This window comes from Leucoraja erinacea, chromosome 18 (genome assembly GCF_028641065.1).
Source record: "Leucoraja erinacea ecotype New England chromosome 18, Leri_hhj_1, whole genome shotgun sequence".
Lineage (NCBI taxonomy): Eukaryota > Metazoa > Chordata > Chondrichthyes > Rajiformes > Rajidae > Leucoraja > Leucoraja erinaceus.
In genome coordinates, this window is record NC_073394.1 from 6,590,374 (window position 1) to 6,617,173 (window position 26,800).

Here is a 26,800-nt window from a genome sequence, read left to right on the forward strand (position 1 = left end):
CATAACTGATAGGAGCAGAATTGGGCCATTTGGCCCATCAAGTCTACCTTGCCATTCAATCATGACTGATCTATCTCTCCTTCCTAACCTCCATTCTCCTTCCTTCTCCCCATAACCTCTGATACCTGTACTAACCAAGAATCTATCTATCTCTGCCTTTAAAATATCCAACAACTTGGCCTCCACAGCCTTCTGTGGCAAATAATTCCACAGATTCACTACCCTCTGACTAAAATTGCTCCTCATCTCCTTCCTAAAAGAAGTCCTTTAATTTTGAGGATATGACTTCAACTCCTAGACTCTCCCACTAGTTGAAACATCTTCTCTCATCCACTCTATCCAAGCCTTTCATTATTCTGTATGCTTCCATTAGGTCCCCCTCATTCTTCTAAACTCCACCGAGTACAGGCCCAGTGCTGTCAAATGCTTGGGTGTTTGAGTCTTAATACTTTTTTTAATGGTTTACTAATCTAACCTTAAGATTCAAATCCAGTTGGCAAGGGAGAAACTTGTCAAGAACTGAATGCTAACCCATGTTTTGGAAGGTGTGCTTTCTAGAGAAGGACACAAAGTGCTGGAGTAACTCAATGGGCTAGGAAGCATCACTGGAGCACATGGATAGGTGATGTTTCAGGTTGGGGCCATTCTTCGTTAATTCAACATGTCTTCCAGAGATGCTGCCTGTCCTACTGAGTTACACCAACACTTTTTTAAATAATCAATCACCTGCAGTTCCTTGTGTCAACATTTTGCTGCTCCACTGCATAATCTCCTCAATGTATGCCCACTTTGAAGACTCCTCTCTCCAAGAGGAGTTCCCTGCAATCTCTCCCTTGCTCTTCCTCCTCTGGGATTCTTGCTGTTCTTCAACCATGCTCTGACCGAGTCAGAAGAAGGGTCCCGACCCAAAACGTCACCTATCCATGTGCCCTCCAGAGATGCAGCCTCATCTGCTGAGTTACACCAGCATTGTCGATTTTATGTAAACCAGCATCTGCAGTTCATTGTGTTTGCCAGACAATCTTGCATCAACAGGAGAGGCCCAGTGGATACCTCAAGAAGACTACTGCTGATAACTATGTGTGCATTAGACACAAAATGCTGGAGTAACTCAGCAGGTCAGGCAGCATCTATGGAGAACATGGATAGGCGACGTTTCTAGTCTGGATCCTTCTGAAGAAGAATCCCAACCTGAAAAGTCAACTATCCATATCTTCCAGAGATGCTGCCTGGCCCGCTGAGTTACTCCAGCACTTTGTTAATTTGTGCCAATGAAACTATTTTCTATGTTTCTATTAGTAGAGTTTGATAGAGCTCTAGGGGCTAGTGGAATCGAGGGATATGGGGAGAAGGCAGACATGGGTTATTGATTGGGGACGATCAGCCGTGATCGCAATGAATGGCGGTGCTGGTTCAAAGGGCCAAATGGCCGCCTCCTGCACCTATTTTCTATGTTTCTATGTGTAAACCAGCATCTGCAGTTCCTGGTGTCAACCTTTTTTTAAGACGTTGCCTGGAGTTGATATTCAAAAAGCAGCTTTGGTTTTTAGTGCAGTTGCAACCTGATTTCTTGATGTAACGGGTAATCAAACTTTCCCCCTACAGTACAATTCCAATGGGTGCGGTTTGACTAAGATACAATAAACTTGCTCTTTTTTTCTCTCATAGGTCTATGAAATTTTAAAAAGAACAACCTGCACCAAAGCCAAATACAGCATGGGTAAAGCAGCTTTAATTCCAAACCATTGTCGTAAGATGCATGCCCGTAAACATTAATATTAAAAAGGTTGTATGTAATGAAATCTCTGCATGCCACATCCATTGTGGTTGGTAACATAGAAACATAGAAAATAGGTACAGGAGTAGGCCATTCGGCCCTTCGACCCTGCACCGCCATTCAATATCATCATGGCTGATCATCCAACTCGTTATCAGTACCTGCCTTCTCCCCATACCCCCTGATCCCTTTAGCCGCAAGGGCCACATCTAACTCCCTCTTAAATATAGCCAATGAACTGGCCTCAACTACCCTCTGTGGCAGAGAAATCCAGAGATTCACCACTCTGTGTAAAAAATGATTTTCTCATCTCGGTCCTAAAAGACTTCCCTCTTATCCTGAAACTGTGCCCCATTGTTCTGGACTTCCCCAACATCAGGAATAATCTTCCTGCATCTAGCCTGTCCAACCCCTTAAGAATTTTGTAAGTTTATATAAGATCTCCCCAAATCTTCTCATGGTTGCTAATTAATTTGCAGTCGGTTCAGCAATTTTCCCCCTGAGTTTGTCATTATTATATTGTGGAACGATTAGGGTCTGGCTAATTGGCACAAGGTAGAGTTGCTGCCTCACAGTGCCAAATACCCAGGTTCGATCCCGACTACAGGTGTTCTCTCTACGGAGTTTGTATGTTCTCCCCGTGACCTGTGTGGTTTTCACCGGGTGCTCCGGGTTTCCTCCCATATCCCAAAGACGTGCAGGTTTGTAAGCAGTTTGGCTTCTATAAATTGTATGTAGTGTGTAGGACACGAAGGTGGGATAAGATCAAATAGTGTGAATGGGTGATTGATGGTCGGCATGGACTCGGTGAGCCCAGGGACCTGTTTCTATGCTGTATCTCTAAAGTAAACTAGTCTCAAGAGTTAGAGTCGTGCAGTGTGGAAACAGGCCCTTCGGCCCAAATTGCCCACTGACCAACATGTCCCATCTACACTGCATTTGGCTCGTATCACAGTCTGCATTTGGCTCGTATCCCACCAAACCTGCCCATATCCATGTATTTGTCTAATTGTTTCTTAAACATTGCGATAGTCCCTGCCTCAACTACCTCCTCTGGCATCTTGTTCCATACTATTTATATGCCCGGTTTACAGTTAAAAAAGTTAAATGGCCCATCCAATGTGTCTTAAACAATTTTGTTTATTGATCCTTTTGAATCTAAGGAACAACTTTTGTTTGAATTTGAAGCACTTTTTTTAATTAGATTTGTAACTTTGTTTTTGCGTTCTGCCACGTTTAAACTAGCTTTTGTTTTGACACAGGAATCACCAGTCTTCTTGCCAGTGGAGTTTACATGGCAGCCTATCCTTTACACGATGTAAGTTCTTCCCTTCAGCTTTCAGGCTTTTACACTCTACAAACCTCCATACAAAGCTCTGAACTGCCTAGATATTTTTGCACTATCACTGTTTATTGTGTGTGTGTGTATATATGTATATGTGTGTATATATATATACGTGTACATATATGTGTGTGTGTGAATATATAAAAATATACACATATACATACATACACACATGTATGTGTATGTGTATATATGTGTAAATGCATACGTATGTGTGTATACCCATATGTGTATACACGTATGTGTAAATAAAAATATACACATATATACACACATATTTTTATTTATATGTGTGTGTGTGTGTACATATACATATACACATATTATATAGAGAGACACAGATATATGTGTATGAGTACATGTACATATATATTTGTGAGTTTGTATATGTGTCTACACACACACTGAGCTTTTTTCTTGGTTATTATATTGTCTACAGTGTGCTATTCTGTTGCAAGTAAGAATTTCATTGTTCTATCTGGGACATGTGACAGTAAAACGCTCTTGACTAACGCCAAACTATAAAGGATGTAAAAGGCAAATAAAATATCTCACATACTTTTTGATATGTTGAGTAAGTTGTGAATGAGCAGAGACATTTTACCCGTCTCCACTATAGCATAAATATGCACGGGAACAGGCACGTGAGGTTGTACCAGTGTTTGGCGATGGTGTCTTTTATTAGATTGAATTTGGAGTAAGTGGAAATTAAATGTACAATCAGCAATTCCAAAATTTCCTTAACGTAAGAAATGTTGAGAACAATTGTATATCATCTAATTATATGGGTTTGTAAGTTCCAGGAACAGATGTAGGTGATTCAGCCCATCAAGTCTACTCCGCCATTCAATCGTGGCTGCTCATAGGAATAGGAGTAGAATTAGGCCTTTCGGCCCATCAAGTCTACTCTGCCATTCAATCATGGCTGATCTATCTCTCCTATCTAACCACATTCTCCTGCCTTCTCCACATAACCTGCACTAATCAAGAATCTGTCAATCTCTGCCTTAAAATTACCTACTTCCCATGGGCCGAAATACCTTGTTCTATGTAGCTAAAGAATATACGGAGCTACATAGCAGTCACCAAATTCACCACAACAAGAAGAAAGGGACTATATTGCAATTAGATCAAGTTCTGCTGCAATATAGACAAAATAATATTACAAATGGGCCCAGTTCTGTGGTAAAATGAATCTGCCTATGTTATCATTTCCAAGTTCTATCATAATACACATCTAGCAATTTACAATTAAGTTGTTCAAGAACAATGTACGTTCATCTGCATTGTACGTTCAACCTTCATCAGTTGTACAGGGCAAATTTGGAAACTTGCAGGGCAGTACAGTGGTGCAGCAGTAGAGTTCCTTACGGCACCAGTGACCTGGGTTCGATCCTGACTGTGGGTGCTGTCTGTACGGAGTTCTCCCTGGGACTGCGTGGGTTTTCTCCAGGTGCTCCTGTATCTCCCCCACACCCCCCAGAGTCGAAAGGCGTACAGGTTTGTACGTTAATCGGCTTTAAGTTGTAAAATGATCCCCCGTGTGTAGGATAGTGTTAGTGTACGGGGTGATCGCTGGTTGGCGTAGGGCCTGTTTCACCGCTGTATCTCTAAAGTCAAAAGTCTAAAGACCTTTTTAATGTTTTCAAATGTTGTGTAGAATGGAGGTGGACAACTAATGCAAACATTTCTAGCTCACACAATCTATTTGAACTTTTCACAGGGTCATTACAGAGGGGAAGCAACAGAACCAAACGACAGAAAGGTGAGTGGAATTGAAACGTTGAAATGGGAGTTTGAAATATTCCAGGCAATTGGCAACTCGATCTAGAATGTTTCCTCCACTGATCCCACCTTTCTTCAGCATGTACCCAGTCTTCTATAAACCCAGCAATGGACATTTGCTCCAGCTTCAGTCTTGTACATGTGAGATACATATAACTCGGTCTGCATAGAATATTCACAAACTCCTCACAGTGCATGTTCACAAGTTATAAGAGTAGAATTAGGCCATTCGGCCCATCGAGTCCACTCCGCCATTCAAACATGGTTTGACCTCAGCCTACTAATCCCATTTTCCTGCCTTCTCCCCATAGCCCTTGACACCCGTTCTAATCATGAATTTGGCTGATCTCTGCCTTAAAAAATATCCACTGACTTGGCCTCTACAGCCCTCTGTGGCAATGAGTTCCATAGATTAACTACCCTTTGAATAAAGAAGTTCCTCCTCACATTTTTAAAAGAGTGCCCTTTAATTCTGAGGCTATGACCTCTGGTCCTAGAATCCCACCAGTGGAAACATCCTTTCCACATCCACTCTGCCTATGCCTTGCATTAATCTAAGTTTCAATGAGGTCCCCCCTCAACCTTCTGAACTCCACGAGTAGAGGCCCAGTGCTGTCAAACGATCATCGTATGCTAAGCCACTCATTCCTGTGTTGCGGGGGTTGTAGTGAGGGCTCATAAACGATGAACAGGGATGTGGACTGGGCTAATGAGGTGGCAGGAAACCACAGACAATGCCTAAAGGACCTGTCCCACTTACTTGTCCTTGGCACGCAAATTACGCGACCCCATGGTCGCGTTGAGGTGCACGGGCATCGTATGGTGCCGGTCCCGCTGAGTTACTCCAGCTTTGTGTCCATCTTCAAATGACGTCACGCGCTCCAGACGGCTGTGCGTACGCACGGAATCGCGCCCGATCTTCGTTGAACCATCGCGGTTCAACGCGTGCCAAGGACACGTAAGTGGGACAGGCCCTTATCATGAATGTCATTGATTTTGTGTGCACCCATCATTGTAACAGAAATTTGGATCTCCCATGAATGAATTTAGACTTGTGGACAGTCATCTCATTCTTGTTTGTGACCTAACTGAGCCTTTCTCAGTTCCATTCTGTAATTAAGGCCTTGTTGTATTGTTGATCAAGTCTCTGCAAAAATCTCGTTACTGTTAATCGAGTTTCTGAGTAACCTCGTGGTCTGAGAATATAACAAGATGCAACAAAGTCACACTTGAAGGGTGAACGTTGGCTGGCACCCTGGTACGCAAACACCACTTTAATAAATCGCCCGTCGGTTCGAACGCCAACTCCTCGTGGCCTTTCCATGTTTGCTCCTGCACTGTGGCTTTGTGCAACCTGCTATAAATATTGTTACACCCCATGCAATCGTCTTCCAGTGCAATTCTTGTAACAGCCTGAAAGTAGCTCATTGTTATTCATGACCAATATTAGCGCATATACCTTAGTACATCCCAGTTTCTGTCCACATTCCTATAGTTTCTCCCTCCCTGTGCTCCCCATTGAGTTCCTCATCCATTCAACATCTTTTCTTGACCCTATTCAATGACGTTGGCCAGCCCCAACTTCTCCAGGTCCTTGTATCAAGAGGAGTTGAGTATAGGAGCAAAGAGGTCCTTCTGCAGTTGTACAGGGCCCTGGTGAGACCCCCCCCCCCCCCCCTGGAGAGTATTGTGTGCAGTTTTGGTCTCCAAATTTGAGGGAGGTCATTCTTGCTATTGAGGGAGTGCAGCGTAGGTTCACAAGGTTAATTCCTGGGATGGCGGGACTGTCATATGCTGAGAGAATAGAGCAGCTGGGCATGTATACTCTGGAATTTAGAAGGATGAGAGGGCACCTTATTGATACATTAAGGGTTTGGACATGATAGAGGCAGAAAACATGTTCCCGATGTTGGGGAAATCCAGAACCAGGGGCCACAGTTTAAGAATAAGGGGTAAGCCATTTAGAGTAGAGATGAGGAAATGCTTTTTCACACAGTTGTGAGTGTGGAATTCTCCTGGAATTCTCCTGGTGGAGGCAGGTTCTCTGGATACTTTCAAGAGAGCTAGATGGGGCTCTTAAAGATAGGAGAGTCGGGGGATATGGGGAGAAGGCAGGAATGGGGTACTGATTTTGGATGATCAGCCATGATTACATTGAATGGTGGTGCTGGCTCGAAGGGCCGAACGGCCTACTCCTGCATGTATTCTCTATTGTCTCAGGTACCCTTCTGTTTGGACACTGCACCTCCTCCTCAGCGAAATAGTGAAAGGCCTGGATGTGGAGAATATGCTTCCACTAGTGGGAGAGTCTCAGACCAGAGGCCATAGCCTCGGAATTAAAGGGCGATCTTTTAGAAAGGAGGAACTTCTTTAGACAGAGGGTGGTGAATCTGTGGAATTTGTTGCCACAGAAGGTTGTGGCTGCCAAGTCAATGGATATTTTGAAGGCAGAGATAGATAGATTCTTGAAGGCAGGAACGGGGTACTGATTGGGAATGATCAGCCATGATCACATTGAATGGTGGTGCTGGCTCGAAGGGCCGAATGGCCTACTCCTGCTCCTATTGTCTACTGTCTATTGATTAGTTCGGGTGTGGGGGGTTATGGGGGAAAAAGGCCTTTAGGAGAGGAAGATAGATCAGCCATGATTGAATGGCAGAGTAGTCTGATGGGCCGGATGGCCTAATTCTGCTCCTATCACTAACGGACATGACCTCGGTAACCAGCCCGCCCTCATTCAAACTTCCAAGTTCCTTGTTTTTACAGACAATCTGGTAAAATCAGTCAACGGACTTCAGTACAGAGAGTTGCTACATGTCTGATGCCTCGGAAGTTGAGTTAAAATGGTAAAAGGGCAGAAGGTAGTGAAGTGGGCAAACACACACCTCCAGATTCAGGGACGGTTTCTTCCCGGCTGTTATCGGGCAACTGAATCATCCTACCACAACCGGAGAGCAGTCCTGAACTACTATCTACCCCATTGAGGTGACCCTCGGGCCATCCTTGTTTGGACTTTGCTGGCTTTTCCTTGTCTGAACGTTATTCCCTTTATCAAGTTCAAGTTCAAGTGAGTTTATTGTCATGTGTCCCTGATAGGACAATGAAATTCTTGCTTTGCTTCAGCACACAGAACATAGTAGGCGTTGACTACAAAACAGATCAGTGTGTCCATATACTATAATATAAATATATACACACATGAATAAATAAAATGATAAATTGCAAATAACAGATAATTGGTTATTAATAATCAAAGTTTTGTCCAAGCCAGGTTTAATAGCCTGATGGCTGTGGGGAAGTAGCTATTCCTGAACCTGGTTGTTGCTACCCCTTTATCATGAGTCTGTGCACTGTGGGTGGCTGGATTGTAACCATGTATTGTCTTTCTGCTGACTGGATAGCACGCAACAAAAGCTTATCACTGTACCTCGGTACATTGGACAATAAGTGAACCTGGGCAATGCACAGAGTTGCCACATTTCTGGCACCTAAGAGGTTGCGTTCTGATGGTGTCTGTCTTTCGGAGAGGCTTTCCTCCTGCTGTTTACTTTGAGATCAAAACAGAAAAGATAACATGTACACGTTAAAATGTTGGCATCTGTGTGGTGGCTTTGCAATTATAAAATTATCATTCATTCCAGGACATGTCTGAACGCTGGTGTAATGGAGACATGGTCTTTTTTTAAAATCTGCTATTTTGAAACTGCCAAGATTAAATTTGGAATAGTTCTTTGGAAGTCTTAACAGAGTGTTATGTTGAGAGATACAAGAGACTGCAGATGATACCGTCTTTAGTGGGGGAAAAAATCTGCTTGTGGAACTCTGGTGGCGCAGCGGTAGAGTTGCTGCCTTGCAGCACCAGAGTCCTGGGTTCCATCCTGACTACGGGTGCTGTCTGTGCGGAGTTTGCACGTTCTCCCCGTGACCTGCGTGAGTTTTCTCTGAGATCTTCGGTTTCCTCCCACACTCCAAAGACGTGCAGGTTTGTAGGTTAGTAGAAAATGTTAAATTGTCCCTAGTGTGTGTGTGTGTGTAGGATAGTATTAATATGAAGGGATCGCTGGTCGGTGCGGATTTGATGGCCAAAGGGCCTGTTTCCGGGCTGTATCTCTAACCTAAACTAAACTCATGGGCAGCAGCAACTGGGAAGGCAAATGGAAAGGCTGTGTGACCCGCTGAGTTCCACCAGCAGTTTGTTTTATACTTGTCTTGTATTTCACCCCTGGTTGACAATAATAAATGTGCTTGCATAACCACAATTGCGATGCCCTCTGCTTCCAATGTAACTGAATTTAACTGGGTAGGATGAAACAAAATGCTGGAGTAACTCAGCGGGACAGGCAGCATCTCTGGAGAGAAGGAATGGGTGACGTTTCGGGTCGAGGCCCTTCTTCAGACTATGAAGAAGGTTCAGCTACTCCAGTTTTTTGTTTTTTTTTGTCTATCTTCGGTTTAAACCAGCATCTGCAGTTCCTTCTAGCACAGGGTAGGATGACAACTCTGTTTTCCCCCAAAATAAACTTTTGAATGTTTTATGGGCAAATTGAATCCACACTTCCAGCTCTCTTAAGATGGATGGGGTAAATGGTCCAAGTTCTCGCTATTCTTGTTAAGCCACTGGTTCTGTATGTAGCTTCTATGACCAACATCACTTTAAAGACTTGGATTCTTTTCATCATTGGTTTGTTAACGCATAGGAAGGAACTGCAGATGCTTGTTTAAACCGATGATAGACTCTCCTGTTCTCTGTAACCTGGGCCTCCTCCATTGTCAGAGTGAAGCCAAATGCAAATTGGAGGAACAGCACCTCATATTTCGCTTGGGCAGCTGACAACCGACCGATATGAATATTTATTTCTCCAACTTCAAGCATTCCTTCCATCCCCCTTTCCCCCCCCACTCTATTTGGACGACATCTTCGGCGACAGCGTGAAAAGTGGTTGTCGTGGCGTGCTGTGGCGTGACACAAGGTGACCCATGTAGTGACGTGGGGCGTCTCCCTGCCGCCCCTGGATTTTGGAATGTTCAAAACCTTCAGGCGACATCTGGGTGGCTTATCATGTTGTGCGCCCTGTCACACGCTGATGTACGCTGTCCTGTTAGAGCTAGGACTAGGGTTAGAGCAAACCCTGACCCTAACTGGGCATCACCCACAGGACAGCAAACGACAGTGTGTATGTCGTACAACTTGACGGTTTTTAGGGCGACTAAACTACGGGTTTGCAGTCGCCAAAAAATATCGCAAAGTGGGTCAGGCCCTTCTCTCTTTCCCTCCTCTACTCAAGTTATTATATTAGTTTGACTGTCGTTCTGGTGAGTTTCATTGTCTGTAAAACTCGTTTACACCTTACCCCCCCCCCCCCCCCCCCCCCCCCCCCCCCCCCCCCCCCCCCCCCCCCCCCCACAGACAACAATGGACTGTTTCCTTGATGGTCGTTACTATTTTGCGCACCTTTCATTTATTTGTTCTATATCACCGTCCATATCTCATTCCGCAGACTCTCAGTCTGAAGAAGGGTCTTGGCCCGAAACATCCTCGATTCCCTATTGTCCAGAGATGCTGCCTGACCCGTTGAGTTAGTCCAGCATTTTATCTCGAGTTTGTTAACGTTTCCACGATCTCGAAGGTCCATTCACTAGTTAGATTTAGCTCTTCAGGCTAAGGGGAAGTCGAGGGATATGGGGGGGGGGAGAAAGCAGGAACGGGGAACTGATTTTAGATGATCAGCCATTGGTCATATTGAATGGCTCGAAGGGCCGAATAGCCTACTCCTGCACCTATTTGTGTATATTTCTATGCTGCAACTCTGAGAGGAGCAACATAGTCCTTGCTGAAGTGTTTGGTAACTTGGCCATTGCTGCAAGCATTCTAGTGAAACTAATTGCTATCAGCTGGGATTGCTACTGTGGGGTGGCAGGGAATACAGAAAGAATTGTCCTGACAAAAGCACTTCTGTTTTACAATCTTTGTTATCACAATCTTAACATCTCGGAGTTCTTTATAGCCGATGAATAGATTGACTTTGGAAATTAGCTACTTGTAATGGCCGTAATCTGGCCATCAGATTGCAAGAAGATATACATTAATGACACATTAGATTGAGGTTGAGTGGGAGATTTGAACAATGAATTTAGTCAATTCCTGATTAACACTCGTCTGTGAAGCATAGTCTGAAACGTCATCTCGTGGTATCAGTATTTTTTATTGATGTCGGTCTGCAGCTGCCGACCAGCGGCATCACAGAAAATGGGCACTAGAGGAGGCCATTCAGCCCTTCAAGCGAGCACCTCCATTCAATACTATCACGGCTGATCATCCAAAATCAGTACCCCGTTCCTGCTTTCTCCCCCATATCCCTTGATTCTGTTAGCCCCAAGAGCTACAATTTAACACTCTCTTGAATACTTTCAAATGCACTGACTGAGGGCGTTGAAATCTTGACACAAATATCAGCCTCCGCATTCATTTCAATTTTGTTTCGAGACACAGACTGGAAACAGGCCCTTCGGCCCGCCGAGTCCGTGTCGGCGCCTAGTTTTAAGGTGAAACGTCATAAAGTGCTGGAGTAACTCAGTAACTGGAGGGAGGCCCAGTGGTGCAGCGGTGGAGTTGCTGTCTTGCAGCGCCAGAGACCCAGGTTCGATCCTGACTACGGCTGCTATCTTTACGGAGTTTGTATGTTGCCCCCGTGGGTTTTTCCTCTGAGATCTTTGGTTTCCTCTCACGAACCCAAAGGTTTGTGGGTTAATTGGCTTTGGTAAAAATTGTAAATTGTACTTGGTGTGCTCGGGGATCGCTGGTCGGTGCGGACTCGGTGGGCTGAAGGGCCTGTTTCCGCCCATTATCTCTAAGCTACCCTAAACTAAAATTAAGGTCCAGGTTGACCATTGTGTCAAGGTTTTAGTGCCCTCAGTCACTGCATTTGAAACTAATGCATTTGGAAGGATTCTTGTTGGTTAAGTGCCAAGTAAAATCAGTTTTTCTCATACTTTTATTTTTGAGTTAATGTCAGCAAAACTTTTTTTTTTTAAATCTGGGCTCCAGAAAGTCTTGTTGCCAGTACCACCTCCCGCAATTCTCCCCAAGACTCGTCCGGGTCAGGGTCTTTGAGCAAAAAAAAGATCAGGCTGAAGTTCAAGCTATTTCAGGCACAAGTATCCCAACTTAGTGCATTTTAGGAAATCAGAATTTATTATTCTTGGAGTAATCCATCTTCTCGGCTACGCTGGAACTGTGTAAATTCCAAAAAGGCCTGTTCCATCAGTCGCTGTCAACCCAAATGATTAATTGCGGACTCGAGTATGTAGCACTGTCAATAAAGTGACTAGCGAGTATTTAACATGTGCCAGCCACCTACCCCCAGTGTTGCTTAAAGTCGTGAAGGCTTTCGCTTGCAATTAACCGCTTCAATTCCGCTACTCTTCAATGGGGCGCCAGTGAGGCAGTATATTTAATACAGACACTGAAAATAAAACTGAGTTCCAAGCACACAGTGGGGAAAAATCTACCAGTGTTGCATTATGTTGCTAACCGCTGCACTCCAAGTGGCTACCAAGACTATTGCAACTTTGGACGTCCAGGAAACTCTATGCTGCCAGATTTTGTTCGTATCAATTAACTTTTCCGCAAGGCCACTTGAATAGCAACTTGCTGAGAGGTCGACAAAGATAGATCAAGGGAGAGCCCAATTTAATTTGATTCCAATGTGTGGCACGGTGGCTCAGCGGTGGAGTTGCTGCCTCACAGCGCCAGAGACCCGGGTTTGATCCTGACTACGAGTACTGTCTGTACGGAGTCTGTACGTTCTCCCCGTGACCGCGTGGGTTTTCTCCGATATCTTCGGTTTCCTCCAACACTCCAAAGACGTACAGGTTTGTAGGTTAATTGGGTTGGTAAAGTTGTAAATTGTCCCTCGTGTGTGTGGGATAGTGTTGGTGCGCAGGAATCGCTAGTTGGCGAGGACTCGGTGGGCCAAAGGGCCTGTTGAGTTTCGTTTAGAGATACAACACGAAAACAGGCTCACAGTCGGCACGCAGCTCATTAACACAACCCTACACACACACACACTGGGGACAATTTTACATTTATACGTTTCTGCCAAAAGCCAATTAACCTACAAACCTGTACGCCTTTGGGGTGTGGGAGTAAACCGAAGATCTCTTGAGAAAACCCACGCAGGTCACGGGGAGAACGTACAAACTCTGTACAGGCAGAGCCCGCAGTCGGGATCGAACCGGGGTCTCGGGCGCTGTAAGGCAGCAACTCTACCGCTGCGCCACCGTGCCGCACCCACACGGTATCTCTAAACAAAACAGTGAAACCTGGTTGCCAGAACTCACAGACAGAAAGGCCTTGAATTTTGTTATTGTAAATCTGAGGTCATGTAAACAAGGGCCGTGCTTGGAGCTACTAAATTAGCCCATCATAACGACTTGGCATTTCAAGTTATTTTTGTTCCTTCTGTTCTTCTTTTAGTAACCCAGCTTTGATTGTTGACCAATATGCCTGCTCTTGTTTGCTATTAAAATAGGGAGGACTTTTAGGAGCGAAGGCTTTGCAGATGAGTCGTGTTTGAGTGTGTGTGTGTGTGTTCAGTCGTGGGAGAGTCCAACCAAATAAAATCGTTACATTTGCGTGTGTACGAGTCCCCGCTTTAAGCCAGAGAACACAGAGAAGGGGTAAAGATTAACTATATTGTTTGGTCGAAGATGGATTCCATTGGGATCAGTGCTGAGATCGTTATTCATTATTTCTATTAACATTTGAAATCTAATTTTTTCGTTTGATGCCAGATTTTATTGTGGGAAGATGATTGTCCAGCTGATTCTGAAGCGTAACTGGTCCATTCTGATAAATGAAAAGGCATAAATTAGAAGAAAAGACTTTGGATGCACTTGGGAGGCTCTTGCCTAGAGCAGGTGAATTGAGGACCAGAGGATGTAGGTTTAAGGTGAAGGGGGAAAAGATATAATAGCAACCTGAGGGGTAAAGTTTTCACACGATGGGTGGTGGGTGGGGGGTGGAGGCAGATATGATAGATACATTTAAGAGGCTTTTGGATAGACTGAATGATTTGCAAGGGAAGGGGGCAATGGATCATGAGTGAGCAGAGGGAATCAGTTTAACCTGGCATTATGTTATTGCATGAGAACGATCCCAGGAATGAGTGGGTTAACATATGATGAACGTTTGACTGCACTGGGCCTGTATTTGTTGGAGTTTAGAAGGATGAGGGGAACCCTCGTTGATACTTACCAAATATTGAGGCTCAGATTGAGTGGATGTGGAGAGGATGTTTCCACTTGTGGGAGAGTTTAGGACAAGGGGTCACAGCCTCAGAATTAAAGGACGTTCTTTTAGGAAGGAGATGAGAGGAGGAATTTATTTTGTCGGGAGGTGGTGAATCTGTGGAATTATTTGCCACAGTAGGCTGCGGAGGCCAAGTCAGTGGATATTTTTAAGGTAGAGATAGATTCTTGATTAACACAGGTCGGAGGTTATGGGGAGAAGGCAGGAGAATAGGGTTAGCAGGGAGAGATAGATAGAAACGTAGAAAATAGGTGCAGGAGTAGGCCATTCGGCCCTTCGAGCCTGCGCCGCCATTTAATATGATCATGGCTGATCATCCACTTGGTATCCTGTACCTGCCTTTTCTCCATACCCCCTGATCCCTTTCTCCACAAGGGCCACATCTAACTCCCTCTTAAATATAGCCAATGAACTGGCCTCAACTGCCTTCTGTGGCAGAGCGTTCCAGAGATACACCACTCTCTGTGTGAAAAATGTTTTTCGCATCTCGGTTCTAAAGGATTTCCCCCTCATACTTGCCCCTTGTCCTGGACTTCCCCAACATCGGGAACAATCTTCCTGCATCTAGCCTGCCCAACCCCTTAATTAGATCAGCCTTGATTGAATGGCGGAGTAGACTTGGTGGGCCGAATGGCCTACTTCTGCTCTTACCACTTAGGAGCTGATGAACTTGTTGGATGGGGACATGGGTATGCAGAAACGTCACCCATCCATTCCCTCCACAGATGCTGCCTGACCAGCTGAGTTTTTATTTAATGCTACAGGGCAGCCTTGCCTTGAGGTGGCAAGACTCCAGGCTCTGGAATTCCGTGTCTAATATTATCCTCCCTTGAGCCCTTTTAAGCTGGGATCACGGCAGAACTTTAGAGACATTTTTTGGCGACTTGTCAGGAGTGTCCTGGTGTGGACTGGTATCAATTTTGTTTGCATAAGCTGCTGTAAAGTGCCATGGGATGTTTTTGAAAGCTCTGTATAAATCCATGTTTTTTTTTTTTGTCTGTGCTCGATTTGTCATTAGCATGGCGAGCTTGGGGCAACAGTGTCATCGGGACGACGAGATCTGGGCAAAAACGTGCAGTGCTGGAAGAACTCGGCGGGTCAGGCAGCATCTGCGGAGGGAATGGACGGCCTACATTTCAGGATGGGGCCCCTTTGGACTGGAGTAGGGAGGAGAAAGCTGGGGGTGGGCAAAAGTGCTGGAGAAACTCAGCGGGTGCAGCAGCGTCTATGGAGCGAAGGAAATAGGCAACGTTTCGTCCCGAAACGTTGCCTATTTCCTTCGCTCCATAGATGCTGCTGCACCCGCTGAGTTTCTCCAGCACTTTTGTCTACCTTCGATTTTCCAGCATCTGCAGCAGTGAAAGCTGGAGTTGAGGGCAGATTAATGCCTGGCAAGTGATAGGTGGATACAGGAGTAGGGGGAGGGCGTTTGGCAAGTGGGTGGAGTAAATGAAAAAAGACTAGAGGTGACGAGGGTGGAGAGGAGAGGAGAGTAATACCAATATCAATGTACCTTAATGGGTGCTCGTGACAATAAAAGGCCTTTGAGTGCTTTGTAAAAATAGAGGGGGTGGAGAAGGGGATGGGGAGGGAGCGGTGAAGAGTGGGGTTTAAAGGGAAATTTGGATTAGGGTATGAGTAATGAGATTCCAAAGGATGGAAAGGAGCAGGATAACTGAGAATAAAGACATCGATGTTCATACCGCTGGGGTGCAGACCCAAGCAGACTGCCCCACCTTGTATTTCGCTAGGGCAGTCTGAACATATGAACATTAACTTCGCTAATTTTCGGTAACCCTTGCTTTCTCCTTCCTTCCCCTCCCCTTCTCAGTTCTCCCCCAGACCTACTGTCGTTCCTCCTTCCTTTCTTCACCCCCCTTTGCCTCCCCCAACATCGGTCTGAAGAAGGGGCCTTCACCTGAAATGTCACCTATTCCTTCTCTCCAGAGATGTTGCCTCACCCGCTGAGTCTCTCCAGCGTTTAGCGTCTACTTTAGATTTCTCCAGCATCCGCAGTTCCTTCTTGAAACAGGATAACTGGGAGGGTGGAGTAGGTGAAAGAACTAGGATGAAGGGTGGAGGAGGGGGGGGGGGGGGGGGGGGGGAAGGGGAACGAGAAAGTGAAGTGATGTGGGGGGCCAGTGGTTTATTACTGGAAGTTGGCGAATTCAGCATTCGTACCATTGGATTGTAAGATATCCTGATAGTTACAAACACACCTGCCCTGGACATCACCTGTTATGTTTTACTGGTGCAGGACAAACTCCGCACAGACAGCACCCGTAGTCGGGATCGAACCCGGGTCTCTGGCGCAGTGAAGGGCCTGTCCCATTTGGCCGTCATTTGCGCCTCATTTACGCGTCGTATGTAAAATGGGTCGACGCGTGGGGTGCGCATGCGTTGCGCATGGCGAGGCGTGGAATCGCATGCGGTGGCACACGGTATGGCCCGGCGCTCCAAGATTTCGTAGAGTAACGAAATCCGCGCGCGCGCCACCTGCGTGATGCATTGGGTACGCACTCTGACGCAGTGGCGTCGGGCGCTGGCGTCCCGACGTCTCACGTGTATCGCGTGGTGACGTATGGTTACGTAAGGATATTCTAATGACGTCACGCGCACCAGACGGCTGTGCTAACGCATGATGCGTGATTTGCGTGTGACGTTGCGTCAACCTATTTTGCGTATGACACGTATACGAGGCGCAAAGTGGGACAGGCCCTTAAGGCACCAACTCTACCGCTGCGCCATCGTGCCGGACAATGTGTTTTTCAAATCCCTCATTAAATTCTACTGGATAGGATGTGTTTGGATGAATAAACTGAGAAACTTGCATCATGAGTGTTATATACGGTTAAAATGATATAAATGCTGACTAATTGGGAACAGCAATAAATGGTTTTAACTTCGGAATACCCGGGGAATTGATAAACCACAATTGCTTCTGGTTATAAATATGAAGTAACTCTTCCTACGTTCCCAGTGACAATCCCAAGAGTCATTGAATCATACAGCGTGGAAACAGGCCCTTCAGCTGAACATGCCCAAACCGATCAACATGTCCCATCTACACAAGCCCCTCCTGCCTGCCTGCCTGCCTGCCTTTGGCCCACAACCTTCTAAACCTCTCCTATCTGTGTACCTGTCTAAATGTTTCTTAAATGTTGCGATAGTACCTGCTTCAACTACCTCTTCTGGCAGCTCGTTCCATACACCCACCACACAAAAAGGGTTCCTGTTAAATATTTTCCCCTCACCTTAACCCTGTGGTCTCTGGTTATCGATTCAGCCCCATTGTGCAAGAGACTTGGTGAGTTTACCCAATCTATTCCTCTCATGGTTTTGTACACCTCTATAAGATCTCCCCTCATCCTCCTGTGCTGCAAGAGATAGTCCTAGCCTCCTCAACCTCTCTTTATAGCTCTGGCCCTCAAGTCCTGGGACGGCACAATGGTGCAGTGGTAGAGTTGCTGCCTTACAGCGCCAGAGACCCGGGTTCAATCCTAACTACGGGTGCGGTTTGTACACAGTTTGTGCATTCTTCCCGCGACCTGCGTGGCTTTTCTCCGGGACCTCTGGTTCCCTCCCACACTCAAGGCTTACAGGTTTGTCAGTTAATTGGCTTGATAAAATTGTAAACAGTCCCTTGTATGTGTAGGATAGTGTTAGTGTGCGGGGATCGCTGGTTGGCATGGACTAGGTGGGCCGAAGGGCCTGTTTCCGCCCTGTATCTCTAAAACTAAAAACTAAAAAACAAATGGGAAGTTATTCTGGGAACAAGTAACTACTTCTAGACATCTGCTTTGCATTTTAAGCAGTCAATGCTTGATCCAATAACAAGGTGAGTGGGTGGTGGCTGAAGGAAGTGACTGACAGTGATACACATGGTGACTGCAAGTGCAAAAATAACTACGTGACCTTCAAGATCCAAGATGTTTAGGATTGGATCTGTTTCTATCCTGCAACCAAATGCACGTTCAGTTGGTTATCGAATAACCACCATATTCTTCCGAAGCGTGAATGAAGTTGTAACTGTTGCCTTTGCCAAGTTTGCTAAATAAGAGTTTTAATTTCACCTCTCAAGTTAAAGGTGCTTGTGTATATGATATGCCACATATCTTTGCATTCTGTGAAATATCTGGGGGGGGTGGGTTCTTCGATTAAAATATGTAAATCTTTAATGCAATAAAAAGGAACAGCAGATACTGGTTTCTAGCAAAGATAGACACAAATGCTGGCAAAAATGGACAGGTCTTGTTACCGGTCGAGACCCTTCTCTGGACCTGTTATAAATTATAAAGATTATATTCTTTATAAAGAATATAAATCATCTTTTTTTTTGGTGCTTAATCTTTGATGCAGTTTGGGTGTGGTTTCAGAGTTTACTTGTCAATGGGTCCCAATCATAAGTCTACTCTTTCATCAACAAGTCAATGTTTGCGTTCTATTAAACGTACCCAAAACTGCTGAAGTCCCGCCTAACAGCAATCTATAGTTACCAAGTGAACCCTAGTTTAGTTTAGCGATACAGCATGGAGACAGGCCCTTCGGCCCACTGAGTCCACTCCGACCAGTGTTCCCTGCACGCTAACGCTTGTTCTAAACACGCAAGCACTAGCGGCAATTTACACCAAGCCGATTTTCCTACAAACCTGCACGTCTTTGGAGTGTGGGAGGAAACTGGAGCACCTGGAGAAAACCGACGCAGGTCACGGGGAGAGCGTGCTAACTCCGTACAGACAGCACCCATAGTCGGCATCGAACCCGGGTGTCTGGCACTGTTGGGTAGCAACTCCACTGGTGTGCCACCGTGCCACCCTTGTTCTGACATTTAATGCCGGTGTCTTGAAACCAAAGGAGATGCTGCTTACTCTTGAGTACGTGTCAGTGGATACAGCTTTTCTTCACCTCCACCAAGGCTGGGTGCTCCACATGTATTATGTCTGGAAGGTCACTGTAAATATTAGAGAAAAAAAAAATTGTGACTTTTTATCTGTTCTGCAAACTTTTTTCCAATTTTCTCTGTTCCAAATTTGGATCAGCAACTGGGAATACTTGGGATTTTAAAACCCCCTGTGTATTGTGGAAAGGCCAGATTTTGTGTGTGTTTACTGGGAAATGGAAGATTACAGATGTTTTTTGTTTTAAAACTGGGATCTTTTCATCATTTTTCCAAATTCTGTAAGTGGGTCATAAAATTTTTGTTTTCAATTGTGAAGGCCACTGCTGAAGCATTACCAACTTGATCCTGAAGAATGAACCATAGAAAATGGGTGTAGGAGTAGGCCATTCAGCCCTTCGAGCCAGCACCACCATTCAATATGATCATTGCTGATCAGTTGAATCAGTACTCCGTTCCTGCTTTTTCCCCCATATCCCCTGATTCCTTTGGCTAAATATAACTCTCTCATGAAAACTGAATCCTGAGGAAAATATCCTGAAGTTATTACTCAGTTATTCCTCAGGATGTTCCTTCAGGAAGGAGATGAGGAGGAATTTATTTATTCAGACGGTGGTGAACGGCTGTTCAGGCCAAGCCAATGGATATTTTTAACACAAAGATTGCAATTGACAGATTGCTTGATCAGTGATGGAATCTGGGATTATGGGGAGAAGGCAGGAGAATGGGGTTGAGATGGAAAGATAGATCAAGTGCGATTGAATGGTGGAGTAGACTTGATGGGCCGAATGGCTTAATTCTACTCCCTATCGCATGAAATTATGGATGATTTTGGTTTTGCTGAATTAAAATGCTTAATAAGTGATAGAAAAAGGTCGACCTAAGGAATAAATGGGAGGGAAGAGCCAAGAAGATGGCGTGGGGTGGAGCAATTCTTGTGTGCTGTTCCCAGAAGAGGCTTTACTAATATCCAATACAACCACCACTCTTTTAAAACTTCCACTCGTAAATCTACTACTTTCTAGCTGTACGAATAATATTCTCTTTAAGTCTTTCTTCCCTGTCCTTTCCTGCACGCAGCCTTTTGTACTCGTTTAGTTTCCCAATACAGCCTGGAAATGGGCCCTTTGGCCCACTGAGTCCACGCTGACCAGCGATCCCTGTACACTATCACTGTCCTACACACACTAGGGGCAATTTACAATCTTTACCAAAGCCATCCTACAAACCTGTAAGGTACACGTACCTCGGTCACTATCCTACACACACCACCCCCCCCCCCCCCCCCCCGGACACATTATTATTTATTCAAATCGTTTGCTATGTCGCTCTTCAAGGGAGATGCCAAATGCATTTCGTTGTCTCTGTAAGGTACACTGACAATGACAATTAAAATGAATCTGAATCTGAAATGCTGGAGAAACTCAGCGGGTGCAGCAGCATCTATGGAGCGAAGGAAATAGGCAACATTTCGGGCCAAAACCCTTCATCAGTCTGAAGAAGGGGTTCAGCCCGAAACGTTGCCTATTTCCTTTGCTCCATTGATGCTGCTGCACCTGCTGAGTTTCTCCAACATTTTTGTGTACCTTCGATTTTCCAGCATCTGCAGTTCCTGCTTAAAAACTTAGCCTACAAACCTGTACGTTTTTGGAATGTGGGAGGAATCCCGAGCACCTGGGGAAAAACCCACGCAGGTCACAGGGAGAACGTGCAAACTCCGCACAGACAGCACCTGTGGGCAGGACCAAATCTGGGTCTCTCGGGCAGTAATTCTACAGCTGCACTACCCTGCCGCCCTTGTGTGTGACTTCATTGTATTCATGTGCAGTATTATTTGATGGGGTAGCTCGCACCAAAGGTTTTTCCACTGTACCTGGGCACACGTGACAATGTCCCGATGCGTTCATGGTTCTGTAGTTAGGCTGAGTTGGCACCCGTGAGCAGCGTGTGAGGGAATGGAGCCACTTTGCCATCCGTTAGGCCAGGACTTCCTGACTTACTCGTGCCAGCTTGGGTCTCTCGTATCAGCAGGGTGAAAGAATCCCAACCGATTTAGCCACACACTGTTAGTTATTTGGTTCCCCACTGTGTTTGTTATTTGGTGTCAAGATGGAGGTCAGACATGCCAGCAGCGCAGCCAAAGGATCAGACCGCTTGAATTAAACCTGAAAGATCGGGTATTTTACACTTTCCTTCTGGTGCTAATTCTGAACCACAGCAAAAACTCTTCTTGCATAATGCTGGATTTAGCTAGAGGCTTGGTTTAAAACTTTTTTTAAAGTTTTTTTCTCTTTTTTTCCCCTGTTATATACAATGTTTACATATTCACATTCTGTTGTACTGCAGCAAGTAAGAATTTCATTGTCTCGTCTGGGACATATGACAATAAAGCACTCTCGACTCTTGGCTAGGCTGAAGCCTAGGGCCTCAAAATCTAGGGGGCCTCCGGCCTAGGTGTATAATATTTTTGACACTATCAACCGCCTTTCTTACATATGATGTCACAACGCACTGTAGTCTCTAAATAACCCTTCAGTAATTTTCCTTGCTCTTCTTTTCAGAATAATACTGTTTTAAGCCGATAACTTGACACTAGCACTGGCAATAAATACATTTTTGAAAAGCACAGCTTTCCAGCCCCTTATCTCATTGGCCACGCTCGGCTGCTCATCAGTGTCAATCTGGTGGCACCGGGTCCGGCAAACATTCACACGTGGCCCAGTAAGCAGCGATGGCGGATGCAGGGAACATCTTTGGATACTTGCAGGCTTCAAAAGTCAAAACTCAGCGGGAAGTGGAATTAAGGAAAGTATGGAATTGCGAATTGCGGAATTTTAAACACCCGTCCTCATCCTTGGCTTTGAGTCTTGCCTCGTCAAGTCTGAGAAATATCCCAAAAGTATTTCACACACTAAAAAAAGGAGAAGAATTGTTATATGATGACATCAAGTTTACACCACAATTAGTTCCCACACAATGCAATGGAACGAGGAATTGGTCTCTTGTTGTTTTTTATTTGGTACTGAGGATATAATATTATTATGGACACAGGGAGCCCCAGCATACTTTTAATTGGAATATCCTGTTTTCCTTTAAGACAGAAACGAGCTAATTGGGGTTTATTTATGAAGTCTCTTGCAATTAGAAGGCTGTATCACACTGGGGCACCAATTCAGACTTGCAGCTGCCAGCTTGGAGTGGCACTTGAAGTAAGCCTTCGTGTTAAAAATTTTCTAGGCAAGGGATTTCAATAAAATTATTTCATTCAATGGAAGGAGGTGAACTTTGTCAATTGCCATTTTCTCTATGCAACAGTTTAGAAAGGTGTTTAGAAATGTATAAATGGCACGCTTTGTACTTGGTACAGGTTTTCACTAATGCAGGATTACTTGTACAACGTGCTATACTGAAAGCCCTGTCCCACTGTACAAGTTCATTCCAAGAGCTCTCCCGAGTTTAAAAAAAAATCAAACTCGGGGTAAGCACGGAGAATGAACGTAGCGGGTACCTCGGAGCTTGGGGACGTCTCTTAGCGGCTCGTAACGCTAACGGCAGGTACTCGGGAAGGCACGCTAATGGCAGGTAAGCTCGTGAAGACTGGTGAAGATTTTTCAACATATTGAAAAATGTCTACGAGAGCCCCGAGTACCAACGAGCAGCCATTACCGTAAATCTCCGAGTTCGAATCGGGGCAAACTCGGGAGAGCTCTTGGAATGAACTCGTACCGTGGGACAGGGCTTTGACTCTGTCTCTGCTGAAGACAAAGTCAACATGCTGGAGTAGCTCAGTAGGTCAGGCAGCATCCCTGCAGACTAGGAATAGGCAACATTTTGCGTCGATACCTTTGTTCAGTCCCGCTGTGTCACTCTGTGTCACTCTGTGTCACTCTGTGTCACTCTGTGTCACTCTGTGTCCCTCTGTGTCACTCTGTCTGTGAATCCTTCTCTCACTCTGTCTCTGCTGATTTACTCCATTAATTCGTGTGATGGTCGGTGCCGTATTGGCAAAGTCCAACTAATAAGAGAAAGGGAATGCAGGGATTACTTTAAGTTAGAGGAACAACCGACTCTACTCAATGCAGCATTATTGATCTAGATAGATTCTTGATTAGTACGGGTGTCGGAGGTTATGGGGAGAAGGCAGGAGAATGGTGTTAGGAGGGAGTGATAGATTATGATTGAATGGCGAAGTAGACTTGATGGGCCGAATGGCCGAATTCTACTCCTGATCACTTATGATGGTATGATTTGGCCCTGCTGGAACGCCACGTACAGTTGATGCGATTTATCATTGCGGACAATTGGAGAAAGTTTCCAATAAATTTATTGTCCATCCCGGTTGCTCCAGCTGGTTTTCCTGAGTGACCAGAATAACCCACGGGCAGTCGAGTTCCCTGATTAAATTGACTTCCTAGTGGATGCAGCAATCTGCGTGTCACTTAAATATGTTTTTCTGATAACTTTGCAGAGTTCTTGCAGTGGTCTTTCTTGTGGGAATTGTCCTTACTCACTGCTCCAGGAAGTATGTTGATATTTCTGAGTTGGCGTTTTTATTATTTCTTTGCCCGTAGGACGGCAACACACTCGAAAGGTCATTTGTATGTAAATGTTCTCATGCTGAGGTTCATTAAGAGCATTTTTTTTTGCAAGATGTAGCTTTGTATAGTAAGGTCAGAAGTTCATACTGTTCTCAGTTCAAAATATCTTCCCACAAAATGAAACCAAGGCCAGAGGTAATGTAAATCTTCTGATCTTCAAGTGTAAAAGACTGATGATGTCTAACTAGCTTACTTGCTATTATTTCCATAGGAAAAGCTATTGGAAATGTGCTCTGAAAGATGAGTATTAGTGCAGTAGTGGTTGCCCTAGTTAGTTTGAGTTGTTGTCCTAGTTAATTTGAGCTATTGCTTTTTTTTTTTTAATTAGTCTGGGCAATTCACAAAGTCTCTAACCCCAGTCCCCCAACCTACCACACTGCGGCCATTGCAGTTTTTTCTTTATCTGCACTTTCTCTGCATCTGTAAGACTATAATGATGTAATGTTAGATTCTGCACACTGCTATTTTTCCCTCTCCTCCTGTGTATGTCTTGATTATACTGAAGATAGACACAAAATGCTGGAGTAACTCAGCTGGACAGGCTGGAGAGAAGGAATGGGTGATGTTTCGGGTCAGGACGCTTCAGACTGGGTTATATGCGTAGACGGTATGTGTAGGAAGGAACTGCAGAAACTGGTTTACACTGAAGATAGACACAACATGCTGGAGTAACTCAGCGGGACAGGCAGCCTGTCTGGAGAAAATGAATGGGTGACCTTTTGGGTCAAAACCCTTGGATGGCTTGACTGGATAGCATGTAAACAAGTTTTTTTCTCTGTAATTTGATACATATGTCAGTAAGAACCCAATTCTAATACAAACAGTGGAGAATGTGGGCAGTACTCTTTGAAGTAGCATCTCACATACAATGCTTTTGATAGGGTGGCCACGATAGCTCAGCGGTAGAGTTGCTGCCTTGCAGCGCCGGAGACCCGGGTTCGATCCCGACTACGGGTGTTGTCTGTACGGGGTTTGTACGTTGTCCCCGAGATCTTCGGTTTCCTCCCACACTCCAAAGACGTACAGGTCCGTAGGTTAATTGGCTTGATGTATGTCCGTGTAAATTGTTCCTAGCGTGTGTGTAGGGTAGTGTTAATGTGCAGGGATTGCTTGTCAGTGCGGACTAGGTGGGCCGATGGTGGCCCTGTTTCCGCGCTGTATCTCTAGTCTAAACTAAAATAAACTGATGGTGGGGAGGACTGTGCCTGTGATGGTCTGGGCCGAGTCCTCCACTCACAGCAGCCTCTGACATTCTTGCATGTTGGAAATGCCAAAACCAGGCCACGTTGCAATTAGTCAGGATACTTCCTGCGGCGCATCTGTGGAACACGCAACAAAAGCTTTTCCCTGTACCTCGTCACGCGTGACAAGAAGCAAGCTGAACAAAACACAGTCTTTAATAGTTTGTTTCAGGAACATGATCCAGATATGTTGATGGTGACGTTATTGTCACAGCTACTTGGGTCCAGCTTTGTTTTTGCATGTAGACAAAAATGCTGGAGAAACTCAGTGGGTGCAGCAGCATCTATGGAGCGAAGGAAATAGGCAACGTTTTGGGCCGAAACCCTTCTTCAGATTGTTTTTGCGTACAAAGTACATGAAAGAATCACCACAAAGTTACCAATTAAGTTACAGACATTGCCTTTTAAGTAATGTTGGTCCCCTCGTCCCTACCTCCTCCACGCAGATCTCATCTTTATTCCTGGCCATATAGCCCGTACACCTTGCCCCATAGAAACATAGAATAGGTGCAGGAGTAGGCCATTCGGCCCTTCGAGCCAGTACCAGCCATTCAATATAATCATGCCTGATCATCCAAAATGAGTACCCTGATTCTGCTTTATTGCAATATCCCTTGGTCAATAGTGTTTTATTGTTATATGTCCCAGAAATTCTTACTTGCAGCAGCACAGCAGAATATGTAAACATAGTACATAACAGGCGAAAAAATGAGCCCAAAGAGCTAAATCTGACTCTCTCTTGAAAAAATCCAGTGAATTGGCCTCCACCGCCCTCGGTGGCAGAGAATTCCACAGATTCGCAGCTCTGGGTGAAAATGTTTTTCCTCAAATCAGTCCTAAATAGTCTAACCCTTATCCTTAAACTGTGACACCTGGTTCTGGATTCCCCCAACATGGGGACTGTTTTTCCTGCATCTAGCCCGTCCAATCCCTTGAGAATGTTTCTATAAGATCCATAAGACCCATTTCTATAAGCCTCAACCCCCAGGGACTCTGACTATTGAATATTGAACTGAAAGTAACTCTACAAATTCCTTCCCCTGCAGCTTCTGTACCAGCAATGGGCCAGCTACGGAATATTTTACAAATACCAACCATTGGATCTCGTGAGGTAAGTACCCAGTGATAAATTAAATGGCCGACTGAATTAAACCCTGGTTTCTGTACATTATGCAAGAAGCTGGATTCCCGCTGATCGCTACAGAGGGAGTCGTCGGCTTTAAATACATAGTACACATTTACACCTTTGCCACCATGCGAATAGCGCCTTTGAACAGATGCACAAACTCTTCATTCACTGAAGCTCGGGTTCATAGAAGCTCGTGCAGTATGGCACAGCAGCGGTAGAGTTGCTGCCTCACAGCGCCAGAGACCCGGGTTCGATCCCGGCTACGGGTGCTTGTATGAATGGAGTTTGTACGTTCTTCCCGCGACCCCCCGCGGGTTTTTTCATGATCTTCGGTTTCCCCCCCCCCCACTCCAAAGACGTCCAGGGTTTGTAGGATAATTGGCTTTGGTTAAAATTGTAAATTGTCCCGTGTGTGTGTGTAGGATAGTGCTAGTGTGCGGGGATCGCTGGTCAGAGCGGACTCTGTGGGCCAAAAGGCCTGTCGCCGCGGTGTATCTCTGAACTAAACTCTACAGGCCCTTCAGCCCCCAATGTCTGTGCCGTTCATGATGCCAGGACCAACTCGTATCTACCTGCACATAACCTGTATCCTTCCATTCCCTGCATATCCATGTGCCTATCCAAAAGCCACCTGATTTACACTATTGTATCTCCCTCCATCACCAATACTGACAGTGCATACAAGGCCCCCACCACTTGTGTCTGTGTGTCTGTGTGA

The 26,800-nt window shown here is 45.2% G+C and overlaps 1 protein-coding gene across 2 annotated transcripts in view; it reads left to right on the forward strand.

Annotated features, from left to right (window-relative positions):
• Positions 1–26,800, forward strand: part of ano1a (anoctamin 1, calcium activated chloride channel a) — a 183,746-nt gene that overhangs the window by 93,990 nt on the left and 62,956 nt on the right. For both annotated transcript variants that reach the window (XM_055649204.1, XM_055649203.1), the window contains exons 8-11: positions 1,669–1,720; positions 3,040–3,095; positions 4,846–4,887; positions 26,000–26,064. In XM_055649204.1, the coding sequence (XP_055505179.1) occupies positions 1,669–1,720; positions 3,040–3,095; positions 4,846–4,887; positions 26,000–26,064 (215 nt within the window). The remainder of the gene's footprint in view (positions 1–1,668; positions 1,721–3,039; positions 3,096–4,845; positions 4,888–25,999; positions 26,065–26,800) is intronic.